Source organism: Aphelocoma coerulescens, chromosome 3 (genome assembly GCF_041296385.1).
Source record: "Aphelocoma coerulescens isolate FSJ_1873_10779 chromosome 3, UR_Acoe_1.0, whole genome shotgun sequence".
Lineage (NCBI taxonomy): Eukaryota > Metazoa > Chordata > Aves > Passeriformes > Corvidae > Aphelocoma > Aphelocoma coerulescens.
In genome coordinates, this window is record NC_091016.1 from 2,921,472 (window position 1) to 2,945,212 (window position 23,741).

A 23,741-nucleotide genomic window follows, 5' to 3' on the forward strand; every position below is an offset into this window, starting at 1 on the left:
TTGCAGTCTTAAGAAAATAGATATAAAGTAATTTCTCCCTTATAGAACTTAGCCAAGAACTTAGAGTTTTGAGGGCTCTGCATTTTCTGTTCTTTTTATTTTCATATTTAGTTTATTCTGGGCTTCTATCAGATTTTCAGATTTAATTTTTTTTCTCTCCTTGTAAGGAGACTGATTTCATGGAGAGAGAAATAAAATACAGCACGAAAAGTACCATTTTAGTTTTGTTTGCAATATGAGCAGGGTGCAGATGCCTAATGAGACCTCACACTGGCTCTTGGCTGGTCCCTTCCCAGAGAGAGCTTGTCCATTGTAATTCTTACCTTAGGTATACTGAAGAATTCGGTGTGCTCTGTCTTTTTATCTTATCTGGCATGGATGACAAGAATGAAGGAAAAAGGATATTTTGCTCAGGAAAACTGTAAGAGAATGGAAGAGCAAGTAGATATCTGAACTGTTATCAAGGACATGTGAAGCCTTCTTTAATAGCCTGTAATTTTTGAAGCTCTGAAAGAAATGAGGATCTTCAATCAGTGATGCAGAGACCTGTTTGTCTGTCCCTGCACACAACCAAGTGTGTTGCTATTTCCCACTCCTGGCTGTCTGCCATGGTATGGTTAAATCTGGAAGTCTGCCCAACCCTGCTGAATGCACTTGATTAGCAGATTTTATTGGAACAGCACCACCCGCATCTTACCCTGGGCTTGTGCTCCGAGATTCTGCTCAGCTTCAGCCTCCCGTGCCACAGGAGCCATCAGCAGAGCCCACTCTGTGCGGCAGGGCAGAGTGCACTGCTCTGTGTGCTGAGGCAGAAGGAAGCACAGGGGATGGGACGAGTAGGGAGATGTGGTTTATTCTCCACATGAACCTGGCAGCTGTGGCTGAAGCCTGCTTTCTCTGCTACTGGGAAGGGGAAGGCAACCCCCCCTGTAACATCCCTGATACCATAAGCTAGAGAAAAACCCGAAGTATTAGCAAATGACAAGCAGTAAACCAGATTATAAGTGCCTGAAGCTCCATGCTGCCAGGCAGTTACATAATGGCACAAAACTCTTCAGCCTCCACTGCAGCACTGAGACTAAAATACAGCAAAAAGGGCTCCGATGAGTCCGGTTCTCCGAGGTTTCACTGAAAGCACAACTCCAGGTTCCCAATCTCTGCTCTGAAGACTTGGCTAAGAAATCAAGAGAAAAAGAGAAAAAATAGTAATAGGCAAGAAAGTGAGTCACAGTGCTTACATAAAAACATAGAAAATCATAATTCCATGTTTGTTTATATAACTCCTGGTATTAGTCTCACAAAACAGAAGTTTGAAAGGCGTTCTTTGGATCATGGTAATCTCCCTTAAATACAGCATGTCATGGATTTTGGTGGTGTCCTAACTTCACACCTGCTCTTTCCTGTTTGTGTCTGTGGCTGCACATCCATTAAAACCCAGATGAAATGAATTACTAGTTGGATAATTAATAACTGTATATTGCATTAAAAGACATGTTTTGAATAATAGGGAGGGTCCTATATTCTGAGGGTGCCTAGTGCAGCTGGTTCTATGGAAGGAGAGATAAGCTGAAGTGGTTTTCAAAATGTATCTTTTCAAAATGTCTGATCAGTCTTTCAGTAGAACAGGAAGATTGGTGAACACTTCCAGTGACACTCTGCTTCCTCAGAAATGTAATACTGAATGTTTTACTTATGGAAAATATTAATTTAACAACATGGCATAACTTTCTGTTTGAAACTTGCTGTATTTATGTTATCTTGATAAGAGTTCATTTTGAAGTGACTGTAAAGCAGTCCCATAAACATGACTTAAGTTACTGTTGAGTTGGACTTGGATGTGGCTTGTGGCTTTGAACAGTGTGTCAGGTATTTGTGTGGTTTCTTTCCATTGTCTGGCTGTGGTGTTCCTTGAGACCCTAAAGTCAGGACATGAGCTTATTCCATGTGCAAGGGCAGCTTTCCTCAAACCTCTACCAAGTTTGTTGCCTAAAATAACACGAAATAGAAGTTCTGAACCATTTCCCTTAATGTTTTTCCCCAACTATCCATTTTGTAGCCAGCACAGAAGGGAAGTTATCTGATTCAGAGAACTTGCTAAATTCCCAGACTCTGTCCTCACTTTTTTGCTATTTCTCTTCCCTTTCTGTGGAGTTGCCACAGACATAATTTGCTTTTCAGCCATGGTGATGGCTCTGTGGGCACTGCCTTATGTGTGAACATATGAATTGCTCTGTTACACAGATGGATCATTTTAAAAGCTTGGAAGTAAATTAATCTTCCATGTCTAAAATTTCTAGAAAATACTTGAATTTCCAGGGCTTGGTTGTGTGTTTTGATGGGAACTGGGATATGGATCTTTAGCTTTCCAGAGCCTGGTGGATACACAAGTGTGACTAGGCATGTGAGGAAATCTTAAATCTGCATGGGAGATGGGTGACAGCTATTTATTTTTGTAAATGCCTATTTTAAGAATATTGTAAATCTGAACAGAGAGTCTTGTTCTCTGACAGCTGGCCTTATGTGAGATAAAACATAATTTTCCTGTAAGGGAGCTGAGAAAGCAGCATGCATTTGTCTGAGCAAGGAGTATTTTGGCACTTGTGTCTATATCAGTATAACTTCACAATTGTATTTTGGTTAACTGTTAGACCTGGTGAAGGGTCATAAGATAATTTAAATTAAGAATAACCATGTATTCTGTGTTTCAACAGCAGTCAGGCTAAATGAAGTATGGATACACTGCCATTAAATGTCACGTCTTCAGAATGCCCTGTTTCTTGCTGTATTAAATAGTTGTTTGATGGAATATTCTGAATGCATATTGCATTTCCCATTTTCCCCGTGATATCTGTTATTTTTCATTTTCAATCCATGGGACTCCCCACTGCCTAGGGGTAAATGTTCTTTTACCTTGTCATTTAGTTTGGTAGAAGTTACTTTATACATGATGACAGTTTAGTGCACGGCACACATTTTTTTCAGCTTTCTTCCTATCAGATATAACAATTTTATCAGCCTGAGCCCCTCAAAACTGAACATCTGCTTCAGCTGTCACAGGCTGCTATCAACAGAGCTGGAGTTTCTGTGATCCACCTTAGCCATTGTCAGGATTGTGTTCTGGGTTTTTAAATGTATACACACACACAAGTATATATATATATAGTGTATGTATATACATACACAATATTATGATATAATTATGCAGTATTATATAATGCATAAATATAAGAATTTGATATTTTTGGCTTTCAAATAAGTTGTTGACTAAATGTCATCACACGATTACCCCTTTCACTTCTCTCTTTTCTGTGCTGGAGGAAGCAGTGAGGAGTGATGATGTCCCTTCATTCCATTTATGAATGCACAGCACTTAAACCTGGAATTGCTAAGCAGTTGGGACTATGTAGAGATGTTCAATACTGGCAAATCTAAGCTTTTTCTGAGTGGTGGCAGAATTTAGGCTCCTAGGAAATGTTTCCAGTAAAAACGAATCTCTTGCATTGTGACAGGAGGGGTTTTTTCCTCTAGTATGTGATAGAAATTTAAAAAATAAAATAAAAAAAAAAGATGAGAGTCACCAAAACAAAGCAATTGCCACAACCATGGTTTGTTCTTTGGGGCTTGGGCTGAGGCTTTAGGACAACATGCCCAAATATGTTAAAACAGAAGAGCTTCGCTGGATGTCAGCATGAATTTAAGGCATAAGACGTTGCATTCTGCTCAGGAGGTCCTGGGGATTTTTAGCTCTTCATTTCTCTCTTCTGAAGACAGACTGTGGCGTTTCAGATGTCATTTCCAGTTATGTCCTGCACTGGTTATTCCTGTAGGAATGTTAGCATACTGTTTGTAACATGTTGGATTTCAGTTTTTCTCCTGGCTCCCTTGAGTCAGTGAGGTAGAACTGCTTTACTGGTACCCCTGGCATCCACCACCCCAAATGGGAAAATTCCAATGGAATGACAACTAGAGTAGGTTGGTCTCCTGTTTCATTCTTGGATTGCTTATGGATGTGGGGCTTCCCAGACTTGGTTGTTCATACAGCATGCCAACATGTTTCACCTGTCTTCTGTTGAAAATGTTAGCATGTGTCTTTGATCAGCTGTTTCAGAAACCAGCAAAAAACCCTGAGGAATTTGGTTCATAGACAAATCTGGCAGCATATCATATATTTTGAACATAATCTTTATTTTTCTTAATTAGAATCCTCGTTTATATTTTAGAGTATGCTTTGATTGATTGAATATTTTTTCCTTTTTTCTCAAATTTATTTTATTTCTATTTCTTACTTTCTTGTAACAAGAAGGCGCAGCTGACAGAGTGAATAAAGATGAGTGCTTCTCACCAGCCTTCGGGGAGATGACTTCAAGTTATCAATTAAACTCCCACTCAGCTGCTGGAATCTGCTCTGCATCATGACCCCACAGTCACCCCAATAAGGCTGCCTCAGTCTCTCTAACTCCAAGACATTCTTGGACTAATGTGGGAAGTGTCCTTGATGTCTTATTTCCTCTTCATTCTGTTCTTGCATCCTTTTTTTGTTTGTTTGCTTGTTCCATTCTCACCCTTCTTCGTAAAAATCCATGTTTATGTTGTGGCTTCTCCCCTGAGTGGTTGAGGGCAATTAAATTCATCAGTAGAGGTATTTGTTCTGAAGAAGGGTCTGGATTGTTCCCAAAACACTCACCTAAAACCTGAGACCAGCTTTCTGTGAAACAAGCTATTTCCATCTGCCGGGGAGGAACTGTGATTCAAATGTGTGTATTACCTGTAAAGAGATTAAATGAAACCCTACAAAGGCTCCTCTTCCTAAACCTACATCTCAGTGTGAAGGTGGTTTTAAAATGAGTAATTGTTGGAAAAATAGATTGCAATCCTCAGGGTTTATGGGGGGGTTTTCTGAACTGCACCTGGAGGTTTTAAGACACTGATAAGGGGTGATATACTGTTGGACCTGGTTTGGATAATTTGAAAAAAGTTAAAAAACCCATCTAGTAAGCCCTATTTTCAGCCAAATAACTTGAATGTTATTAAACTGAAGTGCAGTCAGTTCAGTCGTTTTCTAGTTAAATAAAAAAATTATTATTATCTAATACCATGTTAAACAAAACAAATTTTTTTCAGGTGGGTTCCAGCCAAGTTATGAAGCTCATTTCCAAAGTAAAAACGCAAACATTTCTAGATCTGTTTATGGCTTCGTTGTAGATCATGAAAGCCAAAGTATATAATTTTACTATTTTAATATTTAAATATTTAAATATGGAATAAAGATTTTGCTTTCAATTTTTTTTTTCTAATTCTGAGATGATTACAGATTTTTTTTTTTACTTATTCCAGCTGCCTGCAGAATACAAAAATAAAAGCAAATGTATGCAAAATACATTGCTCAAATTAACATGCATTAAAATTCTGGTTGTTTCTCAACTCGTCTGGTATTTTTGCAAGAGAGAGCAGAATGTGGGTAATGTGTCACACATCAGTCATCTCTATTAATCTTTTGCTTTCAGAAATACAAACCTTATCAGAAAATACTGACAGCTGTATGTTCAGCTGAGCTGCAAGTGTATCAGTACTGCAGTCTGTAATATAGATATTTTTAACCAACAAACTTAGGTACACTGGCATGGAACTCTCCTCAGTTTTATTCTTCCTTCTATGGCAAATCTGGGAATTCCTCCAGTGCACCGTTACCTAAATTAAGTCTGCCTCCCATTTGATCTGTTTGCCTATACTGGGAGCACAACAAAAGATCTGAATCCCCAAATCAGCTCAGAAGCTGGTTTGCAGTACAAAATTCTAATAACAATACCCTGACGTATGTCCCACAGACCCTGGGGAGAGAGTAACTTGAATTAGGTGAATTTATTGTGTTCAAATCCCAGATTTTAATATGCACTTAAAACATTATGATTGTGGAGACGACTCCTGGGAAAACAGCATTTTGATTTATTTTACTTCAGCAGTTGTAGCAGAGATGGGATGTCTGATGCACTTGGCACGTTGGTATTAACTCCTGGGTTTTGGACTCTCTAGAGTAAGATTTGCTATTGTAGAAGTCTAAGAAGTAATTCGATTTTCTAGTCCTGATGAATTACAGCTTCTCATGTGAAAGCACTGCTCATACCCACATGAGTCTGAAAAAATATGTTTTTAGAGCTTGCACAGCCTTTGTGAGATTCCAGAAGGCAAAGGAATATTTTACTTTGGCTTTTGTAATTATTATTAATGTTTACATTTGAAACTGCTTCTTTCTTTTACTTCCTTAGACAGTGGATTGATGGAATAATAAAATGGGCTTTCTAACTCCTCAGGAAGCCTGCTTTTGTATGGCCCTCCAGACTGGGGTGAACTTGATTTTCTAAGTAACTAATGAAGCCATTCCCTTCTTTTCTCCTTAGTTTAATTTTTTTTTTTTTTTAATAAACGCAGATAAAATACTTACCTAACATGGCAGTACATGAATTAGAGGAAATATTCACTAACATCACAGGAAAATACTATGGATTAAAAAGAAATTAAAAGTGGAACAACTAAAACATTTTTAAGTGACTATGCAAAGTTGATTTGACTATTAAACATAATAGAATTATTGTTTTACACATATAAATGACCAATAAACCAAGAAACACACAAAAAAGTTAAACCAAACTTTTTTCTTGATTATAATTTCTATATACAGTTAACTTCTAAAAATGACCAAAGTGAATTTCTGCCTTTCAGTAGATACAGGTGCAACTTGTTTAATTCACGGATCTTTTGGGCTTTACACAAACGGTAGCAGTTTCCTTACTATTTTAGTAATTTCTGTAAAGATAAACTCAACAATATTTGTATGTGCTGAGTGAAGGAAGATGTGTCTTGTGAATTGAGACACGTGAATTGAGCATATTGAGGTGTTTTTTCACAAGTGGAGCAAAATACACACCATCCTTCAGTGTGAACAGCTGAGTTTTGGACACATTTCAAATATCTGCAGGCAGTCCATAAGCCAGACTCCCATTAAAATTGTGTCCTTTGCTTACTTGTAACTAATAAGGATTTTATTTCAGTATAAAGCTTCAAAATGAGCTTCCTTTCTTTAGACGTTTAGAAACCTCCACTCAGCCAAGCAAACACCTCAGATCCATGAGATGTTTAGTGTAACATCCCTGCCTTAGACATCAGAGATTCCACTGAGAAAAAGACCTTGGCTAGAGAGTGAGTTTTGTGGTATCAAATTGATGTGAACTTGAATCTTAGCTTTTGTTCTGATAAAAAGCAGCTCTCTCCTCTGAGGACTTTCTGTTGTCTGCCACCTGTTAAGCACAGATTGTTCTCAGGTGAGCATTTCACCTGAATTTAATCTGCAGAATTTGGAAGTAACAGAACTAATCAAGCAATGAGCAATGAAAGTCCCTGCACCTGAGTTGCCAGGCCCTCATTTGTAACAAACATGGGTCAGCTGGAAGGGGGTGGGAGTAGGAGGTTTTATAAAGGGTTCCGGTAAAACTGCCCTCTTAGAAGCTGCTCTGGAGCTTTGGTAAGTGCTTCTTTTATTTATTTATGCCTTTTAAAACAACCAAACAGCCAAAAAAACCAAACCCACAAAGCCTGTGGTAGAAAGGAGAGAAAGCTGAAAGGGAAGCAGTGGAAAATTCTAACCAGCATTAATTTCTGAGTGTGTTGCTTTGGTGTTTTCATGCTTATCTTTCTGGATTCTATGTGCAGAGTATTGGTATGCTGTTGGTGAATCATTTGTTGGTTTTATGGCGGTGCTGCATAATTCTGTCATCAGCAGGACAGCAGGGTACGGTGAAATCAAGGTGTTGGTTTTAATCTTTAGTTGTTCTGTGTGTTGGCTCTAAAAGTAATGGTACTTAGCTGCTTTTTGTTTAATACTAGGCTATAGCTGGGTAAGGTCTTTTGCAGCTAAAACAGGCTCTGGGAAACCAGGTAAATTCTGTTATCTGAGAAGTTTAACAGAGGTTTTGTTTAATCTGTCCTACACAAAAGGGAGACTTGATACTTAGACTCTTCAGGCTGTGTCAGACAATGTAAAGCAAGATAAAACCAGTCATACTTAACTTTAGTAAGTGCACTTCTCAAAAAAATAAAATTGTTTTGTGGATAACTGTATAGAAACCTTTCTTGTCTGAATTGTTAGAAAAGAGGAAAGTGGGTTTATATTTAGTATTTGTTATAAACAGTGTTTGAATTTTTAGGAGTAGTGTTTGTATTTATGTTCTGTACAATTAACTGGTGAAGCAGAATTTCAGAAGCCTGGCAAGAGTGCTCATAGAACTGATAACTCATGACTTTGCTGCTGATCCATTGTGACTGGAAGTTCAGACCCATTCTGATGTTACATGTGGTTCCTATTTGCTCTGCAGTGGTTTCTGCCCCAGTTGATGTTTGTTGTTATTCACTTCAGCATGGCCAAACAGGGAGCAGGATTTCCATATGATCGTATAAGAACTTTTTATTTCTTTGCTGTTTCTGCTGATTTTCAACCTCTAAAATAGAGAGAAAGATATTTTCCTTGAGAACAATTGTTGGTCTTGGCTTTATATTCCTGTGAGATAATGAGCAAAAAAAAGCATTCTTAGTAGCACTGAAAACTCCCCCTCCCCTGAGGGGTGTAAAAATGAACATTTTTTACCAGCCACATCTAATATTGCCACATTTATCGTTCCTGTAGACATTCAGTGTACAAAGAATCATCTGCTGCTGACCCATGAAATGCAGTGTGTTGGTTTGATATATTATGGAATTAAATCCTTCCTCTTCTCTTCTTGCCACTAAAGTGCCTAAACTTTAAATGTTGTAGGGCAGGGATAGCCATGAGAAGAAGGCCCAAATAGGAGGCAGCTGTGTCTTTGTTGCACTTGAAGTAAAAAGGCTTAAAATCCCTATTTCTGATAATCAGATGAGGGCAAACCTATGCAAACAGTATTATTATCCCAGTGTGAATTTTTAACAACAGCCTGAGAGTTTTGTCAGACCACACAATTTGTCATAGATGTGAATATACCTGGGGATATGATGAGATGAGATGAAATCTCTTAAACTAAAAATGAAAGTGGGAGTGATCTGGGAAAGTTGTGACAATGGCTGTTTTTTTTTCCTTGTTCTCTGCAGTATTTCCCATTTCTCCTTGGCTGTTCTCCGGGTTTTTTGGTTATTTTTATCACATCTTCTATATTGTATTCATTTTGCAGCTCCCCCATGATTCCTCTTTTTGTCAGCTCTATCTTTTGTCTGTCCTGTTTCCAAAATTTTCTTCCCATTTTCCCTCTCCTCTTTCTCAGCTGTTCCTGCAAATGTTTTGATTCAGACTGTGATCTGCATAGTTATACCCATATTCAGTGCTGACTGTTGGCTATACAAAAAGCAGAGTAGATCCAGGAAATGCCAAAGCAGTTGTGCCTGAGTCAGCCTCTGGAGAGAACAGGAGAATCCCCCTGGGAATCCCTCCTGCTGTGCTGCCAAGTACGGGGGGCCATCTGCACCCATCACTGTGCTTCGGGCAGTTAATTAATTAGTGCCTGTGGGCAATTAATTAGTGCTCAGATTTGCTGTTCACTGTGACCACCAGTTGTAGGCCTGTCTGCTTAATCTTTGCCTGAATGATCATCACATCTTTGCCTTTGGGGGAAAGGCACAGCTACATTCAGGCTGTTTTCAGTTGCTTCAGCCCTGGAGTGTGGTGACATGGGAAAAATAAAGGGTTTCATTCCCAGCAGCTGGGCATGGTTTGTGTGTCTGGTTTGCATTTGGTTCAGGTGTTTCCACAGTCAGGCTGGAATCAGGTGAACACAGGAAATGAAGGAGGCTCCAACATGTGACAGTGATTTCTTCACTTCCAGACTTCATCTGATGTATGAATTTTATATTTTTGATCACTGTGTTCAGACTGGCCTTCAAATTCCTTATACCAGATGACCATTAAAGTTTTGCTGGTTCCTGGTGAGCAGTACTAGATTTACAGCAGTGTTTCATTAGCTTTCCATGTGTTGAGAAATCGCTGATAGCATTTAAGTTGCTGTTTTTATCTCAGCATCATAGACCAATATCTTTTTGCTGGTTCATTGTGTATTTTATTACAGAATGTGTTACATTGTCCATAAAAGTATCGTAAGCATAGAATAGGGCGGGGCAAATACAATGCTGAACTAAGTACAGTTCTTGCTCTTCCCTAAACCTCTCTTTCTGGTCTCCAATTCTAGCAGGTTTTTCTTTACAACTGATAGTTTCAGGTCCGTTTTACTGATTGCATCAAATCACAATGCTTTTATCAAGGAGGGTGTCGTGTATCTGTCTTGGGTATTTATTTACAACTGCTTTGGCCATCAAAACGAGTGTTTGGTTCATCATCATGAATTCAAATATCATTAGACTCAAGTAGAAATTCTGAGCATGCATGGGAAAACTGGAATATGGTGGTTGAATTTCAGAGTTACACAGTGGGGTCTCTGGGGGGTAGTGTGGCTGGATATTTTCTCCTGATCACTTGTTGCTCAAAACCCACAATTCATGAGGACATCAGCAGTTGTTGTTGCTTAGTTTTCAGTGTCATAAAGTGGGCTTTGGATAAAATCTCCTAGGATTACTTTTCACTGGGAGAAGCTTGGAGTTGCAAAATATCCCTGAGTTATCAATGAAATAACCTGTATGAGGAAATAAATCATTAGAGGATTGCAGCTGTGTGTGAAGAGGAGCCCCAGTGCTTCAGGACTGTGCTGCAGTGCTGTTCCCTTTTTATTTGGGAATCTGCCCTATATTTCTGTGTGTACAGATGCATATGAATGTAAATCTGAGCTGATCTTAAAGTGCAGAATGCTTTTGCTCAAAGCATTGCATTTTAAGAGCTTTTTTTTTCTCTTGCTTCTTTCACCTTCTGTTATTGGGGAAATTTTAATCACTTGTTCAACAGCTATTTATTTTTTAAATCTGGCTTGACTCTGATCCCTCTGTAGTTCCATGGTGCCATGAGAAATTCCGTGTTCTGCCATGCTCAGGCCTTTTGGACCTGATCTGTCAAGAGTTCTAATACGCCCTGGGCAGCTGAACAAACCTTATTGAAATGTGGTGGAATAACTCCATGAGCTTGAATAACAAACACTGGCACAAGGAGCAGGTCAGCAGGAATTTTCCCAGGATAAAGAGTGGCAGGAATGCTTATAACTTTGCTTCTGTCACCATTCTACCTCAGGTGAGTTCTGCAAAATAGTCAGAAATCAAACCCTTGTCAAGATGCCCCTTGGATGATTCCCAGGGCACTTTAAGTGTGCTCGAGCTGAACAGCAAGCTGTTCATGTGTGTGTTTCCAGGACCTTTATTAGGTCTGAGCTGCACATCCACTTCAAATGATTCCGTTTGGGCTCGGTTTGTGGCCCAGCCCAATGCAGTGATTCCAGTCACGGTCTGCTCTGACTTCATTTGGATCTGGGGGTGTTTGCTTCCTTGGAGGAGCAGATGGGATCTGTCTGGGACAGGTCACTGAATTCCGGAATTGCAATGCAGAGTCAGCCTGGCTTCTTGGAAGTAGGAAGCTGGTACAGAGTGATGAGTAAATGCTAGAACTTGTGGCTGTGTGGCTCTTCTTCCTACACAGGGAGCATGGAGGGGAAAACCAGCAGTGGAACAGCTAGTAAGAGCTTGGAACTAAAACATGCCTAAGTGATCTTAATAAAAGCCTATCACTCTGTACACATATCCTGTTCTCTGTTATATATAAACAAGATATTGCCATATAGAAATCAAGCCAATAAATTAAAACATTGCCATTGCAGTATTTCCATCAGCATTTGTTTTTATTTTGTCAGGATAAATATGCTCTGTACTTGAGTTGCTTGCAAGAAGCATGTGGCAATATTTAGTGTATTTAAAAGTATCGTTAGACCTTTATGTTCAGATGTGTAAAAAACGCAATTCACTTGTATGAGTGTGCATTAACTGTATTATATGTGCACACAGAGAGTCTCTGGGTCTCAGGGCTGACAGATCTGTTCTCTCTGTTCTCCCACTTGTTCCACATGCTTGCAGTGCCCTCCCAAAGCCTCCATCACCTGCCCAATGGTACATGCTGATTAAAATTGGATATTGTGGCATGTGATCTGCCTGCCAGCTCTGTGCTGCTCTGCGGGTCTTGGGCTTGTGCTGGAGGAGCCAAAGGTTGTGAGCTGTGATTGTGCACGTCCAACAATCTCCTATGTTATTAAGAGCTGGATTTTCCTCAAAAGATGGTTGTGGTGTTGGTGTTGCAGAAGTTATTTGGGGGGAGATAAGATGTAGCATTAGCCTGTCAGATTGCTGCAGTTTTCTTCTCAATGCTGTCTCAATTTTTACAGATCTCGTGGGGTTTGTGCAGGTTGTTTTGTTGTTACCTTGTTACTCTTCCCTTTTTTTGGGCTCCTCTTCCTTTTCTGGTGTTCCCTTGCTCCTGAAGGCCCCTGCATTTGCTTCCATTTAACTGCTGGTCTTTGTTCCATTATTCCTTTAAATGGGGCTTGGTGATGTTTTGTGTTGTATTCAGAAACGGGGATCAGGCTGCATCTTGCCTTATTTTGCTGCTGAAATAGCTCTGTCTGTACAGTGAGTTCCCTTTTGACCCCACAACTGAGGAAAGAAACTCATTTTGCTCTGTGAAGTGGGGAATTGCTGAGTGAGTGTTTGTGTTCTTCGCTGCCATGTGAGGACAGCTCTGTCCCTTAGCACTGTGTAAACAGTAAAATGCAGAAGCTGCCTGGTTTTCCTATGTGCTGCTGGCCTGCCAGGAGCCTGGAAGTGTCCTGCCAGGAGCAAGAGGAGGCAACAAAGGAGAAAATACCTGCTGGCACATAGTGGCTATTTTGGGACAGGCTTGGAGCTTCTTGGAAATGATGTTTCTTCAGAGATATTTTTGCTGCAGAGAAAAAAGCCTCAGAAAAATTGTTGTTGTCTAATATGTCCATTGCTCAAGCGCAGCAGTCAGTGCCCTGAGTACTTCACAAGTTTCACCTAAATTCTGAGGAAAGACCTGCTGTGTTCTCTGTTCTGCTAAACTGTGGGGTTTGTAGATGGTTTTTAACAAGAACCATCAATTCTGTCATTGTGAAAAGAGACTTCCTGAGGAGAATTGATAGGATACAGACACTATCTGCCTCTTCCAAAGTCTCCATTAACGTGATCTAACGCTGTTACAGAAAACTGCAGAATTCTGTGAAGGTTTGTCTAAACAGGAAAGGTTATTCCAAATTTAAAACTGAATGGATTTGAAATAGAGATTAATTGATCAGTGTCTAACTATCTCGAGTTAGTTTAGATTAACATCAAATTTACATGCTGCTTTAAAATGCAAAACATCCCAGCATGGAGGATGAATTATATTGTCAAGACCAGGTGATTTCAACCACTCTAGTGATTTTGTTCAGAACTGCAGGTGTTTGTTTCCTTTTCAAGAAGCAATTTCTTTTTTGTCAGGTAGGATGCCCTGGAAACCAGCTTTGGTTTGTATGAACAAAGAATCATTGATAGGATAGGTTATAAAAAGATTCAAATGAATATGACATTTGAAATAGAAAACATAACTTAAAAAATTATGCACCAAAACTACAAAAGCAAATGTTCTGTTTTTGGCTGCTGCAGTGAAAAAGTTTTGCCTCTCTGATAAATAGGATAGTGCAGTGATAGATTTAAAAGACCCAGAGTAGTGAGATTTAAACCTGTATCTCTCATCTGATACACCCATTTCAAAGTCTCCATCAATTCCCTATGCCTGTATTAAAGATAACAGAAGTGCTTACTTTTTGCAGCATCAGGGAGCAATTATCTAATGCAAGTTAACCGCTGTGAGCCAAAATGCATTTTTACTTTGATTACTTTAGGCTTTCTTGACGTATTTCGCTATTTGGAGCCATAGAAAAGTCTAGCTTGGAAGGGGCCTTCAGACATCATCCAATCCAACTTTCTCTTGAGAGCATGGCCTTAGATTTGGTTGTTTGGGGTCCTGTCAAGCCAATTAAGTCCTGAACCATTTCCAGTGAGGGCAATTCTACCACTTTTCTAGGCAACTATCCTGATCTTTAGTTTTTCTAGTGAAGAATGTTTTCCTTGTACCCAGTTTCCCACAAAACAGCTCGTGTCTCTTTCCTTTGTCCTCTCCCTGTGCTTCCATGTGAAAAGAGCATCTCCACCTTCTCTGTAACTGCTTTTGAGGCTTGAGCCACATCTAAACTTTTCTACTGAATTCTATCATGGAACTTCAGATTTGTACTCTGCTTACAAGTGTATGGAACCTGTTAGAGAAAGCCAGTATAGACAGAAATACAGTGTAGACAAGAAGCAAATACTTTTAGTCCATTGGAATTCTAATGTTTTATTAAAAAAAATAATCTTGGAGCAGGATATTATTGCAACAGAAATTGCGGAGGCAGTATGAGTTTCCCATCTGGCAAGGCCCCCAGACCAGATGGATCCACTAATGACTTTTATAGAGCATTTCATCAGACCCTGCTGGAACACGTGTGTGGCATCTTTAATTATCCTAAATTAACACGGTTCCAGCCTTGGATGCTTAGATTCAGGCTTGTTGATCTTGGAAGGGAAGGAAAAGGAAATGTTCCCTGAAAGATCATCTTCCTAGCAGATGTTTTTATTAATGAGGTATAATGTTAAAATACTACCTGAGCTTTCTTGGTTCATCCTGAATGGATCATTTGCGTAAAAGAAGTGCCTGTGGATGCACTTAAAGAGCTTTTTTGCAGACACATCAGAGTGCTTTTGGAATTTACACAGGCACATTCAGCCAGGAATCCCATTGCTTTCTTTGCCTTCCCTGGAAGGAAGGCAATGGGCATTCCCAAAGAGTTGATCTCTGTCTCTTTCCCTCTGTGTGCACCTGCTCCTGTTGCTGTTCCCACAGAAAGATGTTCTTGTCGTGTGGGGAAGTGTCTGCCAGGGACAGTGGGCAGCACCAGCAGCAACTGCTGCTGCTTTGATCCCTTGTTTCCATCCCAGCTCCTTAGCAAGAAGGAGTTTGTGTCCTTTTCCCTCAAACCTGGAAAACAGAGACATTTTATTGGGAAATTTCTTCTGCTCACATTCCGCCCCCCCGCTTAGATCTCGTCCTCCCTGTAGAAGGAATAGGAATTAACCCTGTAGTAATTTGTTTTCTATACCATAAATTGCTGTTATTTGAATGCCTTGTCTCTTCTAATCATATTTTCATATAAATATAACAGTATTTCAGTGTTTTCCAGTGGTGCAAATAGGGATGTGGTTTCATTACGAATGGTCTAGTTGTGGGATGTTTGCTTAGAAAAGATGAATAAATGCACCTTAACAGTTCAAAACAAAGGCAGTGAAGTTAACACCCATTTAAGGAGGCAGAGAAGGGCATGGAAATCTTACACCTGAAAACAGCATGGGATCTCTGCAACAGAGATATTGTATAGGTACACTTACATTTTTTATAGTTGAACACACATCAAACATTTAAGTCATATACAGATATCAAACAGTCACCAAGAGTCGTTCTTGAAATTTGGCTTAATTTCCTTCCTCTAACCCACTGTTCTATCTGCCAAAAATAAGCCCTTGATTATCTAACAGCCAGACTGAACGTGGGCAGGGGGTGTGCATCGGAAAGGCTGGTGGCGGGAGATGATGTCCTCAGCAGGGGTGGGAAATCAGATTGCTAATTTAGGTGCCAAAAATTGATATTATTCCCTAATTTTAGTTCCCCCACTGGCTGACTTCATGCATCAGAAAGGATAAAACAAATACCAGAGACATTCAGTACAGATGTGCTGATGTTTAGGAAATACGTTCCTGCTCTGAACCCAAGAGGAGGCTCTGGTGTGTGAGAACTGCTCTGAGCTAAATGGTGGCACGTGTGATTAAGTTCTCCTCTAGCAGTGAGAAGAGATCAGCCCAATTAATCTTTTCCTTCTGGTTCTTGAAGAAAAGTATCCTAACTTAATTACAGCTATCACACCTTAAGTTTGTGGTGTCACCTTTTATTGCCTGTATAGGTTTAGAACTGAGGTAAACTGGCACTCTCTATAATGTACAACCCAAGCCTGGGGAGGAAAGGAGGAATGGGCAGGGGGGATAAAACAGTTAAATTGTGCTAATGTTGTTCTTTTTCCTTTAAATGCATATGCTTACAAAACTTTCTTAAGCTTTTTGATTAATTCTTCTTAATAATTAGTTTTATCTGCTCCTGGGATAGCAGAAGTATCCAGCTCTCCTCAGCCACCTGTTGAGTGCCAGTTTACTAATAGGATGTTTTTCCTTATTCCATGTGTAGCTCCCATGCTCAGCCATTGTTCAAATTTGTTTCCTGGGCAACTGTGTAAATCTGCCTTTGTATTCATATGACTTTGCAGAGGGGGGTTTATTATTATTTTCATATTTGAAGGGTTGTGAACAAAAATATGGTTTGATGCTGGTGAAACAATTTATTTCTGTGTCTCTCCTGAGATTGCTGTGTTTAAACATATAAAGATGAAGGGATTTTTTGTCTGTATTTCTCATAGTGAACAATATTCGTTATTGAGCCTCTGGTCCATATTTCAGAGTATTTGAGCTGATGTGCAAAAGAGGAATAAATAGTAGAAAATCATCCATTATAAACCTGTGAAAGACTAATATCTAAGTCTGTGTGTTCAATCAGCTTATCAATCAAAAGTATTTAAAAATTCTCTGGTTATGCTTTTCCTTTAAAATATTATTACATGATAAATTGTACTCTGCACTCACCATGTCACTCTCTGCAAAACATTATAAGTAAATACTGGAAGAGACTGAGCTTTGAAGACAGCTGCTGTGATCATTCCCAAGGTGTGTTATAACTTGAAGTGTATTGTTTGCAGCCTTGCAGTTCACCCGGATAAAACGCTGGTAGCCACAGGGCAGGTTGGGAAGGACCCCTACATTTGCATCTGGGATTCCTACCGTGTGCAGACCGTGTCTGTCCTGAAGGATGCGCACACGCACGGAGTCGCCTGCCTGGCCTTCGACTCGGACGGCCAGGTCAGTACAGCTCCTTCTCTGGGTTCTGAGCTGAGCTGCATTTCTGGTTCTCACAAAGATGCACGTTCAGTGTTTTGTGTTTCAGTAGCTACAGTGCTGCAGTGCTGGAACTGCTGTTCCGATTTAATTGTGATTGCAGTTCAAGGCCTAGGTTTGTATCGTAATTGTAATTGCAGTAGGAGGACTGCAAATGCAGCTCGAGCACAGGGGGTGCTTTTGGGATGAAATCACAGCTTGGCCTCTGAGTCGAGTGGAGGCATCAGGTGTTGGACAGGTGTCCAGAGCAGAAATGCCCCTCTGTGGCTTAACTGCAGTGGCTTCACCACATACTTGTTACCTGCTGTCCCAAGAAATCAGTTCCTGGCAAAGCCCTCACAACCCTGCAGCTTTTCTGGCAGAAAAACTGCACTAATGTCACTGCTGGGAGAGTCTCCTTGGCTGGGGTGCACAGTCAATTTAATTGAATAATGGCATTAGGACACACAGTGTTGCATTGTACAATGGGATTAGTCTAGATGATACCTTGAGACAAAATTTAAAGTATAACTAAATGGTGGGCTGTTCCCAGCTAAACACAAGGATTTTTTTCTCCCTGGCAGTATTAAAAGCTTTCAGTTTTGAATGAAGTAGGAGGCAAAAAGACCTAAAATTCACATATACCTGAGAAATACTTCCCAGAGCTTTATAAATAAATATCTGGCTGTGCAATTTTGTCATTATTGATGACAATTTTGTCCTGGTGAGTTTCCTGATGTAATACTTGCTAAAGTATTTTTAGGAATGCTTAGATTAACTGATACCAAAAACCTCAGACAAGAAAACCCTCAGATCAACAGAACAAAATTTCTAATGATGTAATATTTTTTTTTAAGATACTGTTCATTCAGAAATAAATGCTTTTCATTTTCCCCCTCATTTTTAACTTTGTGAGACTGGTGGTTAAACTTTTTCTTAACGCTATTTAAGCACCTCATGGGAATGAAGACTCATGAGCCCAGAGGGTGTTTGAGGTGGAGGCCTTCCTGAAGATCCTGCTGGGTGCTTGCTGTAATTAAAACCCAAACTCACTCCCAGGTTGACCTTGCAGAACAGTGACAATTCCCTTTCTGGAAGTGCTTGGGAAGTTGCAGTTTATTCTGGAAATAAAAATCTGCATTGAACACTTTTCTATCTGGAGAACAACCAGTGCTGGAGAACATGAATATGGATAATGCATCTTGGCTTTTGCTGCTCTTCCTGGCTTTGCAGGAGAAGCTGCTGTGCTGAGCCAGAATTAAAGGGCACGGTAGGAAGTCTGTGAGTATTTGGAACTCAGAGCTGCTGGCAGTTCTGGTTTGTTATGCAGCATTCCCAAGGGAGCTGGTGTCTGTGACAGGGCAAAACAGGTTGTGCAGACACTGCTTGCACCTCCCAGTGCAAAGCTTTCCTTCTTTTATATGCAAAGGCTGTTAAAAGCCAGGGAAGATTTGCATTTCAGCCTCAAAACACAAATAAATGCAACAGTCAGGTATGGTGTAGATGCAGTAAGAGCTGTATTCTTTTCACCGCTAACTCTGCCAGCTGTCCATTTCCTAAATAAAACTACGCAGAAGCAAAGCCCGGGTGACTCTGCTGCATTCCCAGAGGGGATCTCCATGGATTCAGCTTGGCTCCTTGTGCGTTCCTGTGCGACTGCCGCTCCATGTGCAGGTCTCCAACACAGGGCCACCCCACCTCTCTCTGAGCCAAGTTAATTGACTCTTATTGAACTAGAAACTCTGGGATATCTGTTCCTTTTGGATGAATTAGTGGGGAAATATTCCTCCTCGCCAGACTTGAGCTGACCCTGCATGGAGACAGCACAGTCGTTCCTGCAGTGCTTCCCTGGCATCGTGTTCCACTGGGTGGAGAACGCAGATCGGTGTGCACAGGATTTGTTATTGTTTCTAATAAATGGAGATGATCAATACACATGGGAGAGCTTGAATGCTACCTTTGTTTTCTATACCTTCAATACAGCTTTTGGAGACAAGTAGGGTCAGACTGAACTTCCTATTTTGTTTTACCTGTGTTTAATGCAGTCCTGATGGAAGCTGAATTTCTTGCAGAAGTGTTGCTATTTAAAAATACATAGTTTAGTCTGGGCTTTTTCTGTCTGAGCAGGCGCTGCCATTTAGCAGGAGGGCAACTACACTTTGCTCAAATGTTTAATGAGGAGTTGTCATTTTGCCTGCAATTAAAATGTCTTCAATCAGGAGTTAACTAAAGTTTGTCCTTAAAAGTGCTAACATCTCCCCTTCACACAATTATCTACAAAGCAGGTGCCTCATACTGAAGTATTTTATCAGTACTACACAGTTCAATTTCTGCTCTGAGTTATTTCAGATTAACCCTTTTTATGTGCTTTTAAAAATATTTTTTACTGGAGTGGGAAGGGCACTGCCATAATTCATATACACCTAATGAAAAATTTAGAAATGCAACATTAGGCTTCTTTAGCCAGATCTTCCAAATCTGTACAGATTTTTAAATAGTTGTTTAATTATGTGCCTAAACTACTTGGCAGATATTTTCTTCTGGTAGTTCTGTGAATTCTCTGAATAGAATTCAAATTCCCTTCCAGAAGGAGAACTAAAAGCGTGTTTCTACCAAAAAGGAAATACAGCATTTATCACTTTTCTGCCGGCAGGAGACCTTCCTCAGCAGGCCTGTGTTAAAAGAAAATACAAAATACTTCTTCGTTTCCCATAGTGTTTTCACTGCTGATACCAAAGTCAGCAAGGGAATAAACTTTCTAACACAATTTGAAGTTTTAAAAAGCAGCATTCCTTATTCCAGCACTGGACACAGTTGGAGGAGTGATTTTTTTCTCTAATCACGAGTCTGTGTCATGAAACTTTACAACAGGTCATTAATTCCATCCCGTTCAGACATATTACAATGTATTTCCCAGCTAATACATAAACACCACTTTCCCCAGAACTAATTTCCATGCCTCTGCCCCTTACTGGAGCTCCGTTTGTGGTCCTAGAGCTTTGTCTGAAGGGGTCTCTGGTGGTTGTACTCACTGAGAGCCCCCAATATTGTAATGACCTTGCCTTGAACTTCTCTTAGGGTGTGCACTGGTGTTTCTTGTTTCACAACTGCCACAAAACCCGCTCAGCTTCCTCATTATCTGTTTACCCACCGGTTCCAGCTACCTTTAGTATCCTGTGTGTCTTTATATGCTTTTATCTAGTTGGCTAGTTAGTTGTTACACTCTATTTTGCAGTTTCAAGGGAATGGAGCATTTCTATCCTCCATGTTGTCTGTCAAGTCCCCCTTCTCTTGAGACTGTCTCTTTTAGACAAGTCTCAATACTTCATGTTCCAGCACAAAGTGTTGCCAACAACTGTAGCATTGACTTAAATTGCTTTCCAAAATCAAAGGAGTGTAATTGCAGATTGTCCTGCACTCCCTGGATGGAAAATGTTCTCTTGGCCCTAACTCTTCTTCCTGGTTGTTGCCAAAGTACCCTGAGGGGAGACATTAATAGTGCTTGGAAATAGGAACCTTTAGGAAGCCACTTACGGGCATTGTCTCCACATATAAAATAGGTCCCATTCCCAGTACCGAAGGTCTGATTTCCTATTTCCCACTGTTGGCCTGCTGATGGATGCAGGGCTCCTATGTGTGATTCTTCTGTGTCCTCAGTGCCATTGGGCCAGTGGAGTTTCTCAGTGGCCCTGCAGCTGGGAGTGGTGTGACACTGACCAGCTCCAGCACTCTAAGTTCTATGGACATTTTGAGTAATGTTAAAGCACAGAACTCCATACACATTGTGAGTTCTAACTATAACAGGGTTATGTTTCTTAAGGGGAAATATTATGAAATCCTGCAAAAACTATCATTTTATTTCTTTGTTCCACTGTACAAACTTCTTTAACTCTCCCTTCACAACTCTGTTATGAGTCAGAGCCTATTGACAGAGTTCTGCCCTTCCCCCCCATAGGGTGAACCCTCCAAGAGAGCCTTGTTCCTCCCAACAATATTTGAGAACATATCCAGTTTGCCTCATGAAAACATTCTGTTCCTCTAGGAGCAGCTCATTTCCTCTCTCTGTATTTTGATTCCAGTGGAAGGAGACTGGACTCAGAGGAATTTGTGGTATAAGTCTGTAAATAGTTTTTTCTGGTGGTGAGGGGTCTTGAGTAGGGTCTTTTGGAGGGTTTTTGTTTTGTTGTTTTCATTAACACCACACTGCTTACTGCATTTTCTGGTGGGATGGTGGTTAAGTTCTGCATTATTCACTAGGCAGGTATTGCATTGGGATAATGCCTGTTGTCAGCTCCCATTAAACCCAAGTCCCAGAACATCTTTTCATTCCTCTAAATCAGGAAACTGTAACTGTTAAGACAGCAGAGGGTGTGTGAACCTACTGCACTTGATGCGGAGGCTGTTGAGGGGCTCTCCCAAAAGGGAAAATGTGTGCTGTGGGTTTACACTCAGGAATGGGATGAAAAGGCCTTGAGTACCTGCTCTCTGAATTATTGCTACAGAATGAAAACTGGAGCCTTCTGTTCTGCTCTGAACAGTTATTTTATCTCTCTGTTATACGGTTGTTAAGAGCTTTATTGCGTTCGATATTTTTTCTAATATAGCATTTCAGAGGAGTTTCTGGTAATGACACTTGTTTTCTTTGGTGGCTCAGTCCTTTTGTGTTGTCACAGACAGCTCCAGATTTTAAACAATTTGCTTACTGAAAGTTTGAGCCCATTTTTTATGGAATTCACGTTAAGTTGGACAAAATGAGGACAGTCACTGGAAGGGAAAAGACCTACAACTTCCATAGTAATTGCTGATCTTCTGGGTATGTTAGAGATGGATACACTCTGCTTTTTCCCTTCCAGATTTCCCTCTCCATTTTATTCTGTTCTTTTTATTTCTTGCATTATTGAGATTGAAAAGTGTTAAAATTAAGTTCTTTTAATTGATGACCAAGAAAACTTGAATTTAGCTTGGTTATTAATGAATTAGTTATTTTAACTGGTGATTTGATACACCAAGCTGTATAAAAGGTAATTATTAAAAGTACATCCAGTTCTGGTTCTAAAGCTCAACAAAATGAGCATAATGAACAAAGCAGTAGTTGGAAATAGTGAAAGCTTTTATTTCCCTTTCACTTTTATTATCAGATTAATAAATCAAAGTGCTAGAGAGGTGTGCACCTGAAACAAGCACCTCAGATATTTCAGGGTAAGAATTTCGCTTGGAACATTGGTAGCCTGAAATCAATAACCTGACCTTTTAGAGATGAGACATTTCAGTGCTCTCTCCAGTGAGTAAATGTTGAGTGTGAATGTCTTTGCCTTTGCAATGTGGTTCAAACCCAGGTCATGTGTGGGAAAATCCATTTGTGCACATAATCCTGGGATCGACAGCAAAGTGATTTGGGGTTGATTTCCTGTTAACTGGATTGTTGTTCTTTTTCCTCAGCGTTTGGCTTCCGTGGGACTGGATGCCAAAAACACAGTGTGTATTTGGGACTGGAAGAGGGGAAAGCTCCTGGCGACAGCTACAGGCCATTCTGACAGGGTAATTGTATGGAAGCATTCCTGGATTTTGTCTGGGATTTTTGATTGTGTTAGGTTAATGCAAAGGTAATTTTGGTCATTCTACCTGGCTTGTAAAATACTGGACAAGATATTTATTCCTTCTCATTGTGCCAGACCCAGCACAAGGCACTATTAGTAAGCCTTGAGAGGAAATATGTTGTACCTACACACTGAGTAGGGTGATCTGTAGGTCTTCATATGAGATGTGAAATGGGAGCTCAATGGCCAAAGATCGTCTTGTCTCTGAGTTCGTCAAAAAGACAGTTTATTCTGAGGGAAAGTTTAATTATATCCCTTTCACTTTTCCTTAAGACAGTTGCCTGTAGAAGAAACTTAATTGGGATAAATATTTCTTTTATATCTGTTAGCTTCAGGTAAAGGATCATAACTTAAATAAAGATGAGAACTGACCAGGTTTGAATTTAGAATGTTATTCAGGATTAGGAAATGTTGTACCGGGTTTAGCATAAGCAAAATACCTGCCTGACATATTTAAGCACATGGATGCATATATTAAAATACATTGCCATGTTCCCAACACAAAAAGCATCTTAGTCCTTGTTTAGATTTTCTCTTCTGGAACTGATTCACTTCCCAGTTTTGCTGCTGTGGAAGTTTTGCTGCTGGCCTCAGTAGGTACAAGATCAAGTTCTGAATTAGCAGAATTCTCCAGGACAGGCAAGAAGTACTAAAATCTTAGTCCCAGTTGACTTTCCCACCCAGAGAAAGGAGCTTTTGCACAGCAGAGGGAGTGGAAAGAATGCCTATGTAAATATTGTTTATTCATTAACATCTTGGAGCTGGAATGGATTGGCAGTGTGGAGTCAGGGATGAAGTGTGTTGACAGAACTCTGTGAGGAACCCTCCATATTTGCCTTGACCTTTGATTACAAAGAGTTCCAAATTTACCTGAAGAGTGCTCTTTCACTTGTAGTAATATGTTTCAACAGAAATTATGGCTAGGTTGGTAAAAGCAAGCTGAACCTAGATGCCATTATTATACATTGTATAGGTTAAAATATCAGCTTAATGTATTTCTTAACAGATATTTGATATTTCCTGGGATCAATATCAGCCAAACAGGATTGTCAGCTGTGGAGTAAAACACATAAAGGTAAAGAGCTTTCATTATTTACTTGGAAAAAGTACTTGCATAAAAAAATCTGTGTTCTTACC

At 40.0% G+C, this 23,741-nt stretch overlaps 1 protein-coding gene across 6 annotated transcripts in view; it reads left to right on the forward strand.

Annotated features, from left to right (window-relative positions):
- Positions 1-23,741, forward strand: part of EML6 (EMAP like 6) — an 89,397-nt gene that overhangs the window by 8,276 nt on the left and 57,380 nt on the right. For all 6 annotated transcript variants that reach the window (XM_069008821.1, XM_069008822.1, XM_069008824.1 and 3 more), the window contains exons 2-4: positions 16,833-16,992; positions 22,447-22,545; positions 23,611-23,679. In XM_069008821.1, the coding sequence (XP_068864922.1) occupies positions 16,833-16,992; positions 22,447-22,545; positions 23,611-23,679 (328 nt within the window). The remainder of the gene's footprint in view (positions 1-16,832; positions 16,993-22,446; positions 22,546-23,610; positions 23,680-23,741) is intronic.